General features: G+C 39.4%; 1 protein-coding gene across 1 annotated transcript in view; it reads right to left on the reverse strand.

Moving 5' to 3' along the window:
• Nucleotides 1-5,510: 5,510 nt before the first annotated feature.
• Nucleotides 5,511-12,666, reverse strand: part of LOC123522797 (zinc finger protein 501-like) — a 26,468-nt gene continuing 19,312 nt past the window's right edge. The window contains exons 2-4 of the mRNA XM_045300193.1: nucleotides 11,200-11,353; nucleotides 9,912-10,038; nucleotides 5,511-7,906 (exon numbers count right to left, since the gene is read on the reverse strand). Coding sequence (XP_045156128.1) covers nucleotides 7,060-7,906; nucleotides 9,912-10,038; nucleotides 11,200-11,353 — 1,128 coding nt within the window. The 3' untranslated portion in view covers nucleotides 5,511-7,059. The remainder of the gene's footprint in view (nucleotides 7,907-9,911; nucleotides 10,039-11,199; nucleotides 11,354-12,666) is intronic.

The following is a 12,666-nucleotide window of genomic DNA, read 5'->3' on the forward strand; positions in this document are numbered from 1 at the left end:
AGAGGAAATGTTTTGAGAATGATGAGGGCAATGAATGTACAAATGTGCTTTACACAATTGATATATGTATGGATTGTGATAAGAGTTGTTTGAGCCTCTAATAAAACGATTAAAAATATATATTTGGCTTTGTCTTCTTGAACTACCCTTTGAAATGCTGGAGATTTGAATCCACTGAGAGTTGGCTGAAAAGAAAGCCCTGGCGATGCACTTAGAAAAACTCAGCCATAAACAAACAACAGCTTTGGGAAAGACCAAGTTCTAATCCTACTCAATGGTAATTACATTTTGTTTTTCTAACTTCCAAAGCCATTGTCTTTTATCTGATACAAATACCTCATCCTGCTTTCACTCGTTTAACTGGGGTTATCAAGATTCCACTTAAATATACTCCAGTTAAGCTCCAAGTTCTCTCTGAGAAGGCATGAAATGTTTCCTTTTCATTCATGACTTCATCCTTAGTGCCTGGAAACAGTGTAAGTCCAAAGACAGGAAGTGACAAATAATTAGTGTTGAGTAGGCAATAGAAGATTGATTCTCAGTCCCTCTGTTCTAATTATAAAGTTACAAAATTCATTGTGGAAATTCTGGTTTTCAATGGTTGCTTTATACTAACCTGGGAAAACTGAACTAAAGTATGTGAGCAATTCCAAAACTCCAATATTACCCTGTAGGGTTTCTCTTGTAACTCATTTTCCATTTAAACCAAATGGGGCCACAAGGAGACAGAATTGACTTAATAGCAACTAACAAGAAACAACATTCCAGATACCAATTACCCATTTTATTTTAAAATTCAAATTACTTATTTTGCTTGACATCAACTCAGATTTCACTCATTTAATTGCTAAAACAGAGCAGTCAAATTATATGCATGTTGGTTAAAACCAGATTAATGTTGCTATCTATTTACGTATGTTATTGTTTCCTAGCCTCTCTATTCATGATTTTCCCACAGGATACACTTTGTCGCCATACAGTGGTAGATTTTTTTCTCTCAACTCTCTGTGGGGAACCGGCCTCTACATGGAATGGGTTCAAGTAGGTAGTTGAGTAATTGAGGGGTAAATTAAAGAGACACCAGACAAGATAAAACATTCAAGGGCTCATCTCCACCATGGCATCAGGAGCTAGGTCAGAGCAGAGAGACAGTGAATATATTCTTGCTCTAGTTCATGTAATCTCAGGCACCCAAGCCTTGCTAAGCACATACGTAACAGGATAGGGCTGTATTAGAGGCATACATGCAACAGTATGGGGAGAGCTAGGGGTATTCATGCCATAGGTAGGGAGGCAATAGAGGCATACATGTGACAGGAAGGCATGTATGTAACAATATGGGTGGGCTCTGGAATTAAGACGGCAGCCCATTGACCTTAGGTGTCTTTGAACTCTTCTCCAGGGGAATAATCTATGATCCTTATTAGGACGGAGTGGGCTGTACCTAGGGTTATGGGTTATCACTTTTAGGTATTTGGAGGCTGCAATCCCCCAGGGACATGGACGCTTTGGCGTTGAGGTTTTGTTTAGAAGCAAAGTCCTTAGATTAAAAAAATCAATCCCTGCTGATTAGGCTGAGCTGAAACGGGTCAGGGTCCCGCTGCCCTGCACATCCCGAGGTCAGAAGCTGCTCACCTGACAGGAGACTGAAGTACAGTCCTCCTGCCTGCCAGGGCTCATCAACTGCATCCTGGGCCATAAACCTTGCTGCTGCAGCACGGACTCCTCTCTCCCGCTTTCCTTTAACAACTCCAGACCCCAGCCCGTGGTTTCCCTGGGCTACTTGCTAGACCACGGGACTCTGCCTGGGAGCTTCCCTCGCCCTCCCCCTCCCTTTGCTACAATAAAGCTGTCCCTGACTTCACCTATTTTGTCCTGACCTCTCACCTGCTTCTTCAGTTTTTCCTGAAGTTTCATCACCTAATTTGGACTCAAAGAGACTTTAACTTGCTTTTTTACGTCGGGATAGCTCACTCAAGATTTCTCACTAGATTGACATCCTCTTTTGCTTCCTCATGCAGAGGTTCTAAAACCATCTTAACTTGAATACAGAGACCATGTGGGGATATTCTCCCCATCTCTGTGTGCTTTCTTTTGTTTAGGACGAACTTTCCCTAGGTCTCTAGATCAAAAGTGACTGGGCTCAGCTATAGCAGGCCGCCCCTCCCCCCCTCTCCCCCACATGTCCCCGAAGTCCCCCTGGAATGAGGAGACTGAGAGATGCACCAGGGATGCTGGACTCCCCGATAACCGGACACCCTGCCTGCCAGAGCTGATAAACTGCATCCTGGGCCATAAATCTTGCTGCTGCAGGACTGACCTCCCTCTCCCCGCTTTCCTTTAAAAACCTCAAAATTTCAGAGCTTGAGCAAAACCTGCGATTCCCCTGGGCTATTTACTTGCTGATAAATCTGTTTCTGCTCCCCCTTTGTCCTGTCAACTATCGTTGTCCGTCTCCCTGTGCCTCAGTTTACCTCACTCATCCTGTATCCCAGCTTGTCTTTACAGAAATTTTCTTCCTCTGAGAACCATGGATTATACTTTTTTTCTACCTGTTGAAAACCTTGCATGTTTTTGTTTGGTACTTTTACACCCCACCCCCACCCCCAGTAAATGGATGAGTGGAATACCATGTTTTATCTTTACTTTTACTTGGCCCTTTGTCCTCTTTTAAATATATATTTACTACTATTATTGATCTACTAATCTCCTAACTGGGTTCTCACATCAAATAATTCCTTCAATTCACTCCACATAGGTGGGGTTCACAACCCTTGCACAAAGTAATCTCCCCCCTGGGAAACCTTCCCTTAGTTCATGTTTTGGGCTGTGTGTTAGTCTGGGTTGATTAGAGAAACAAATCCAGAGACACTGGTATGTATTTAAGAGAGAACTTTATATCAAAGAGCAATTGTACATTAAGAAAACATCCCAGCCCAGTCTAGATCAAGTTCATAAGTCTGATATTACCCCATATGTCAATAGTAGTCCACAAATTCCTCTTTACACTCATGCAGCCATGCAATGATGTTAAATGCAAGAAGATCACAGGCCAGTGGGTAGAAAGTTTTGTGAATCCAGTGGTGGTGGACACATCTCAGTACTGGCGTGGGTCTCCACATGACTCCTCCAGCTCCAGGGCGCTGGCTCCATCAGCACAGTTCCATGTGCCTTGTCACCAGGAATACAAAGCAGAGGGAACATGTCTGGCCTCCAGTGAGCTATTTTTCTCTCCCACCTCCAAATGAGGTCATCGAGCTGCAACATGATCAAGAGGCTAGACCAGCGGTTTAGCCCTTTGGGCTTCGAACGGTCCCTTCACAGGGTTCACCTAAGACCACTGATTAAAAAAATAAATAAGCCGTTTCATCCTAGAGAAAATTACTTTATAATGTTAACTGTCCTTCCTGTAATTTCTTTTCTAATTTTTTTTAAATTAGGGGCTCATACAACTCTTATCACAATTGTGTAAAGCACATTTGTACATTCATTGCCCTCATCATTCTCAAAACATTTGCTGGCCACCTAAACCCCTGGCATCAGCTCATTTTTCCCCCTCCCTCCCCGCTCCCTCCTCCCTCATGAACCCTTGATAATTTAAAAATTATTGTTTTGTCATGTCTTGCCCGGTCTGATGTCTCCCTTCACTTTTCTGTTGTCCGTCCCCCAGGGAGGAGGTCACATGTAAGATTCTTGTCATCGGTTTCACAAATTCCAACCCACCCTCCCTCTACCCTCCCAGTATCACCACTCTCACCACTGGTCCTGTAGGGATCATCCTCCCTGGATTCCCTGTGTTTCCAGTTCCTATCTGTACCAGTGTTCATCCTCTGGTCTAGCCAGACTTGCAAGGTAGAATTCAGATCATGATAGTTGGGGGTGGGGGTGGGGGAGAGGAAGCATTTAGGAACTAGAGGAAAGTTGTATGTTTCATCATTGCCACATCGCACCCTGACTGGATAGTCTCCTCCCCAAGACCCCTCTGCAAGGGGATCTCCAGTGGCCTACATATGGGCTTTGCGTCTCCACTCTGCACGGCAGAAAGTTCTTGTACAGAAAGTCAAAGACACTGAGTAGCCAAAAACTGTGACCCAAAAGATAACTTGAGAATTAACCAAAGATGAATGAGACTCACCTGGGAGGAGGAGACAGACACTTTAGGATAATTATTTGAGCTGATTTTTAACCCTCTCAGTATAATGCAGACAAATAGGGAGTTCCACTTAAAGTGAAACCACTCAGGTGCTCGCCTGACCTGAAAATTAGAGCTTTAATTAGATACAAGCAAACACACACACACACACACACATACACACACACACACATTTGAATTAAAAACTATTAATTCCCTTCTTAAGACGAGAAAATATAGTTACCAGAAAAGGAGGGAAAAAAAGGAAAGAAACACTCTTTATAGGCTGAATTTACAAAGTGTTTCTGGGAAGCAAATATTACCCATTCAAAAACACATTCCGGTTCCCAAATCTCTGGGTGAAACTACTCAGTTTTGCAACAAACACACAGCGCTCGCCAGGTCATCTATTTTAAACAACACTGCAAAGCAGGTAAAACAAATTTTAAAAGGCAAACGATCTTTGAAGGCAACATCACCGGGACAGTACAAAAAATTAAACCAGGAGTACTGAAAATCAAACTAGACTTTTTCTGTATAAGCTGTTTAAAATTATTATTTATTTTTACAATAAAAACAAAAGCACAAAGAAATCTAATTCCAAAGGCTTAAACTTTTGCCAAGTGCCTTGGCAAATTAGATTAATATTCAGCCTGTCTAAATCCCAGGTTGTTTATGAAACCAGTCAATGTTCTTTTAAAAATACCAAAGGTTTTAAATTTGTAAAAAAATGTTTTGTCCTGATTAAAATTCATTTACTTTTAGCCAATAATTTAAATCTGTCAATAGAAAGCACAAAAATAACAACCAAAATAAGTTTTTGCTTGTTTGTTTTTACAGACTTCCATTCAGTCAGGTCTGTGACTGCAAGGCTAATAGCCAGCAACCCAGTCACTGGGAGGGAGGAGAGGAAGAAAACTGACAGAAGAGTTTGGGGAAATACAAGGACACACACATACATACACACAAAAAACACAAATAATCAGACTGGCCAAGTTACACAAAAGACAAATAGCCATGGCTAGCCAAACCAATTTACCAAACGTGTTGCCAATTCAATAAATCATCCAACTTAAGTGAGGGTCTGAAAAGACAAGCTGCCAGCTCAACAAGCCACCAGACTTCTCAGACAGTGTCCTGGTGAGAAGTGATCAGGAAGAGTTCAGACCACAGCCGGTCCCCTTCCCAAGTCAAACCAAGGGACCAGTCCCACAGTTAAACTTATCTGGAGGAACAGGAGAATCAGGCCAAATCCCGCGGAAACCAGGGGCGCCTCCCCTATAAGTCCCAGCACTTCCACTAGTATCAAGACACAGTCCCTTCCTGGCTAACATACCACATGTTGTAGGTTCAAATAAATGACAGCCACTCTAAAATCTTGATAATTTAGAAAAGTCTTTATTTGGTTATAACCGGACTGTTAGAATCTAAAAGTGATTCCTTGATTGCTGTCCCAAGTAGACATTTCAGTCCATCTTTAATCATTTTCCTAGGACTTAAGCAAGCATGGACAGAAGCAGAAAGCAAAATTAATGTTACTGTTCTTTAGCGTTAGTAAGCCCAACAGGGTACAGCATTGATGATAACAACCTGGCTCCTGGTTACATCATCAAAAGAAACAATACTATTAATTACAATGTTCTGATCTTGAGAACATTCTAAAATCAATCACTAGCAGAGACTTCCCCATAAGGGAAGGGAGAACAGGCAGGTCAACCAGCAGTCAAATTTACGTGATGGGAGGGAGAAGCAGGCAAGTTATTTAGCAGCTAACAAAAAAGGAGTTTCTCTTGCTAGCCTGCCACAGAAATTGCACCTTCTTCATTTATATAGATAACTCATGTTTCCAAGAACATGGAAGTGGCAATAATAAAATTCTGGGCTGAGATGAGACCTATCAACTTGAAAACAAAATAAAACCAGAATCTTGGAGAAGTCAAGGTTCCTGAGTATTCACTGTTGGAACAGAAATCTTTGATCGCAATTTTCCACATGAAGATGCCACTGCTACCTAGACACATATAGATCCACCCTGGTGCCAAGTAAGTAAAAGCTTCAGACATAGTCCAAATGTGACATATACATGGCTGGATACTATGTGGCTCCCCTTGGTTCAAATACACTGCCCAACTGTTTCTATGCAGCAACAGTGTATTGGACAAAGTCCCAGAAATTGTGATTTCTAAAAAATAGCGACATCCTTTACAAGGAACACAAGAAAGAATATTTTCTTCCTGAAGTCACAGTACAGTTTTAGTTAAGGTTGCTATAGAAAATTTCATCACCTAATTATGTATAGGTTCCCTGTGTGGTAGGTGTTCACCTATTGAACGCCCTTTCCTGGTACCACTGACAAAGAAGTGATTTTCATTCCTCCAGAAAGGAGCCTCTGCTTTTCCAACAGAAAGTGCATTAAAATATTACTGATGAGATCACAGAATGCCACAGACCCTTAAAACCATTTGACACATTCTTGTTATACATACGTATGCCATATGTCAGCCATATCCCTCTTAAGGATTTATGCATATAAAAAATATTTGTTCAGAAAAAGTGGCACATTATTGTTAATATCATCTTTATTAAAATGTTAGAAAATAGTGGATAAAACATTCTAATACTCCTATAGTTTGGTGATAGTAAAATAATATTTCAATATAAATCAAAGAAACAATTTATAAATTTTATGTTGTGCATATAGAAGTCATCAGATCACAAAATCAAGTGGAAATCAAAGAATATAGTACACTACTAAACAGTGATAAAGGTTTTTCACAATTCCTTAGACCTTTCTGCACCATGGGTCTCATATGCACAGTAAAGTTTGAGGATTCACTAAGCTTGTCACCAAACCCTTACATTCATGTCTCTCCAATATGATGCCTTATAACTTTAGTGAGGTGTGAAGACTAAATTATTTCCTGCATTCATAAGTTCTCTCTCCACAGTGAATTCTCATGTTGACTGAAGTTTGATGAATGAGTAAAGGCTTTTTCACATTCCTCACATTCATAAGGTCTCTCTCTACTGTGAATTCTCATATGTCGTTTGAGGCAAATGGACTGTTTAAAAGCTCTCTCACATTCCTTACATTCGTAGGGCCTCTCTCCACTGTGAATTCTCCTATGTTCAGTGAGGTGTGAGGATTGAGTAAAAGTTTTCTTGCATTCCTTACATTCATAAGGCCTCTCTCCACTGTGAATTCTCATATGTCGAGTGAGGTTTGAAGATAGATTAAAGGCTTTTCCACATTCCTTACAATTATAAGGTCTCTCTCCACTGTGAGTTCTCTTATGTCTAGTAAGATCTGAGGGGCTATTAAAAGTTTTGCCACATTCCATACAGTTAAATGACTTTTCTTTCTTGTGAGCTCTCATATGTTGAATGAGGCATGTATATTGAGTAAAATCCTTCCCACAGTGCTTACATTGATAAGACTTAGCTCCATTGGAAATTCCCATATCATCCATAAGTATTGAAGGATCTCTAAAAATTTTACATTCTTCATAGCATTTGTTTCCTGCTTGAAACTCTACTGTCGTGTGCATATTGTTTTTACCACAATTCCTAAATTGATGAGCATTGCACTGAATGTGGAATTGCTTATTATGCTCTAGTGAAGAAAGAGAACTGAACGATTTTTTGTTCTGAAGATATTCCATGGGATATAAGTATCCTGGCCTTTTTAATTCTGGAAGAATTAAAATTTGACTGGAGATCTCATCAACAGTGTTTTCCTCATATCTTCTCCAGGATATCAATGACAAGTATCTTCTGTTAAAAACAAGAAGTTATAAAGAAGTTTTTTTTACTATTTCATCATTACCACCAATAGTAGATACACAGTTTTCTCCCTCAATTGTATAACAAATCATAAATTTTAAAATCTGAATGTGGTACAACTGTAATTATCACGGTGTTAACAAAATATGGAGGAATTACATAACTGGGTGTAAGACAAATGTGTTTCTAGTATGCAAAATATAATGCACATATATTAAAATATACAGTGGCAGTACTGTTAACACATTACAGACACATATAAAAAAACCCACATATACAGATATTCAACAAAATGTCTGTAATCTACATTGTTACATGTTGATAGTTTAAATTCAATTAAGGACTTTTCTTGAGCTATAAGTGTCAAACAAATTTATATATTTTAAGGCATATAGATACAGATATAACAATATTATGTATTGCACTTATGCTTCTACACTATATTCAAATATAAATATAAATAGTGACTGAGTCATTCCATTCACAGTGACCCTTTAAGATAGAATAAAAATATTTTTATTAAAAGTGTCATATTTATCATAGGGTGTGGCTGACATATTAGAACAACTGTCATTGTAGTTAGAAGCCGAATGCTTTATACAATGAATGCATTACCATGGTTATATTTCTGCATCTACATTTATATAATATACAAACATACATTTACATTAATCTATAAATACATGAACTGGGCATCAAAATATGGAAAAATTTGTTTTCATGATCTTTTTGATGCTCCAACTATGTCTTAAAATTCCCTTTGATTGAATTATGACTCATATTGACTGTACAGAACCACACAGAAATGCCCCTGTAACTTTCGAAGACTGTAACCCTTTCTTCCCTGGAACGACTGACTGGTGGTTTAGAACTACTGATTTTGCATTAGCAGGCCCATAAGTAACCTCTTCACCAAGTGAATTAGCTGTTGGGTTATTAAGTGATGGTGCCCTTGAAACAAAAAAAGCTTCTCCCCAGTAATAAAACTAGATAATCAACCTCCATCAAAGTGACCATCCACAAGAAGCCCTGTGCAACATTCCACTCTGTTTCTTGTCGCTAGGATTTCAAATATATGCTACAGCAGAGGGGGAATATGTGTAGATGGTGTGTTGACTGTGTACCTAAACTTGTTATAAATATCATACAAAACAACTGATCTTGACATGTGTATAATATATATCTCTACATGTATACATGTAAACATGTCATTAGATCACTGAGGTACTTAGTTTATTGTGCCAACCTGGCCGATAAACACATGTAGGGTTAGTTGAAGGGCAGGGGGATACATGGCTCGGGGAGCCTTGCCTTTCGAGTTCTCAGGTCTCTTGCTTTGTAATGGTCACACCAGGGTGCAGCTGCCTTAGTCAGTTCTCTGCTTCAGCCTGCAAGGCTGGCTCACTTCCTGCAAGACATCCCTGAGAAGCCACATGGACCTACCCCGATACAGCCTTGGGTGCTGGAGCAGCCGTGTGGAAACCCCTGCCAGTGCTGAGATGCTTACACGTTCACTGACTCGGCTTTCCTCCTGCAGTCGGCATCATTATGTGTGTTTTGTGAGATGGAGGGGGACTGTGGATTGGTGCCGGACAGATGGGCTAATGTTGGACTTGTGGGCTTGGGCAGCACTGGGTTGGGATGTTTTCCTGATGCGCACTTACCCTTTATATAAAACTCTTTCTTACACCTATGAGTTTCTGTGGATTTGTTTCTCTAATGTACCCAGACTAACACAATCACAAACAATTTTGACTCATAATAACTTATCTGTGAAAATTAAAGAATGAGATCACTAAAGAATTTATTCCCCAGAGTCACTGGAAGGTTCTGAACTGCTACATTTGTTTTATTCACTCAGTGCGTAATCCTACCACATGTACTTAATATGCCAAACAAAGTTCTTGCTTCAGTCTGTTTCCTTATGCATGTGCTTAACGTAACATGTCCTTCGAACTAAGCTGGAGCATTGCTCTCTGAGGTAAATCACACTCACCTCAAAAGTGCGTTCTGGTTGTTACCCTGCTTTTCGCAGCCATGAAACTCGCAGAGTTTTTTAAATATGGAGGCACTTAGATAATTTTCCGAGAATCTTACTATTACATCTTCGGTGGGTAAGTTTTCTTAATCATTGACATTTGAGAGAAGAATGAGTTATTTAAGATTAAATTCATAGTATGGAACATAAAATGTAAAACACTAAACACAGACACGAAGTAGCTGTGAGACAAGAAATAATTTGTCACATTTTGTTGTTATCATGTCTTGAAAATGATCAAACATCAATTAGCAAGCAAATTCATCCTTGAAACTTAACAGCCTGTAATTAGAAGATCAAATTTAAAAGGTAGTGGGTACAAGGCAGAGATAACATTAAAGAAGTAAAAGGAGGATTTTCTTTTTAATCTTCATGAACATAATTGCTATTATAATTCCTAAAAAGCGATAAACAAATGCAGGCATATGTGCAGAATTGTCTTTTTATTCAAATGAGAATTTTGCTAATTGGTTTATCAAATACAATTTCTTCAATGAAGAGCTTATCAATGCTGTCTTGATACAGTGGACCTGGATGAATGTTCTGCATTTTCGCCCATCAATGCTCTTATTACTCTGAGAGAACAAAATAGGTTTTAAAAATATGGTGTTCAGGATGGAAAAAGAATTTTCAATTAACAACTCCCTAGAATTGAGTTAATATTTTAATTTTCAAGATTTCTGGAGATAGGCAAATGTGAATTATTTTCAAAATAAATGACCTTTTATTCTGCCCTTCAAATATTTAATAAACACACTAATGCCCTGGTGGCAAAGGCGGTACCCACTGTGCTGCTAAGTACAACAACCACTTGACCCGGTGCTGAGGGAAAAAGATGAGGGTGTGCGTATCTTTTATCCATAGGAGGTCTTTTTCCGGCACTGTATCAGAAAGTACTCCATTGTGATTCAAATGTTTCTCAGTGGCTTATACTCCAGAAGTGAACATCTGTGCCTTACTACTAGCCTGCTCAGTTTGCAAGTGCCCTAGACACCTGTTCAGCATGGGTAATACAGATAGCAATTTCTTCCAGAATGACACCATGCAAGTTATGTTTGTGTGACCAAATGGCAAAGTAGTAGGAGAGTGAGCATGGGAAACCCAAGATATAATTGCTTCAGAGAGAACTTTAACTTAATTGGCTTATTTGATCAGGTTTACCTATCTTTTAGCCCAGTGACTGCGGTAACAACTGTATATATCTGGTAAATAATAAATTAATTGGAAATCATGAAGCTACTCATACCTACTACAGCTAGGTTTGTGAAGGTCTCCACCATCACCTCTCTGTAAAGTGCCTTCTGAGAACCATCCAGCAGTGCCCACTCTTCTGCGATAAAATCCACAGCCACGTCCTCAACAGTCACTGAGTCCTGAAAGAGCCACATCACCAGCTTCATCTGAGGACCAAGCATTCGATTATGGGTCAAAAGAAAGGTGAGGCTTATACTCCTGAGGAACCTTCATGTCACAGGAATGTGACATATGGCTGTCTGTTCTGTAAGGCCTACCTTAGAATTTAGCCATTATTCTTGTTCTCCAATCAGCTACATTCATTTCTCCAAGATTTCATCTCTTGGACTTATCAATATAAGACCCGGAGAAATTTTTGTGTAAAACTTCCATTTTTCTACTAATGTTCTGAAGGCTTCTCGAGTTTATAGCAGAGTAAGCTAACGCTTCCCACTTGGACTGTCTAAGTCCCATCAATACCCTAACTAAAGAGTTTATGATACTCAGAAACTCTCTGTGACAAATACCACATATCATGTCATCGCCTCTCTCTCTCCCTGTTTGTGTGTGTGTGTTTAGAGAGGGAACAACCTTCTATAGCAACACATAAAACATTTTTTCAAAAACGAATGAATGATGAAATATTAACTATTAAATTCTGAAATACTGGCAATTTGTTTGTATGTTGCCTCTCATCAACCATTTCAGGAGACAGTAAATAATCAAGAACTGAACAAATTGAACATATAATTCAAATGTGCTATGAATTATTTGTGATAAACAAATATCAGTAATTTACTGAATATCAATTTTATGTTTAAGCAAACCCATTCAAATTTGGAAATAGTCTATGCTCCCAAATTTGAAAAACAGGTATTTGTCTACAGACTGATGGATATCCATATTGATGTGCATCCCCCCCACCCCACACACACACAAAAATTAAGTACAATGTGCACATTTTCAAACCACATTATTATTAGGACACAAATGTGACATTCTGCTGAAAAAAAATTGAAACAGTTGCAATTCTGGATCGACGGAACCGAAAGAAACTCAAGATGGATTAAGAAGCACTTCTGGAATGAGAACTTCTGATGTTATTTTTGATATATGACGGTTCTTGTGTAAGATTCAATAAGAAAACACCCTAAAAATATTGGTCTGCAGAAGATATACACTGGTACAGATAGGAACTGGAAATACAGGGAATCCAGGGAGGATGAGCCCTTCAGGACCAGTGGTGTGAGTGGCGATACTGGGAGGGTAGAGGGAGAGTGGGTTGGAAAGAGGGAACCAATTACAAGGAACTATATGTGACCTCCTCCCTGGAGGATGGACAACAGAAAAGTGGGTGAAGGGAAACATCGGACAGGGCAAAGTATGACAATATAATAATTTATAAATTATCAAGGGCTCATGAGGGAGTGGGGAGTGGGGAGGGAGGGAGTGGGGAGCGGGGAGGGAAATGAGGAGCTGA

This window comes from Echinops telfairi, unplaced genomic scaffold (assembly GCF_000313985.2).
Source record: "Echinops telfairi isolate 266 unplaced genomic scaffold, ASM31398v2 ScPeMD7_7461;HRSCAF=8499, whole genome shotgun sequence".
NCBI lineage: Eukaryota > Metazoa > Chordata > Mammalia > Afrosoricida > Tenrecidae > Echinops > Echinops telfairi.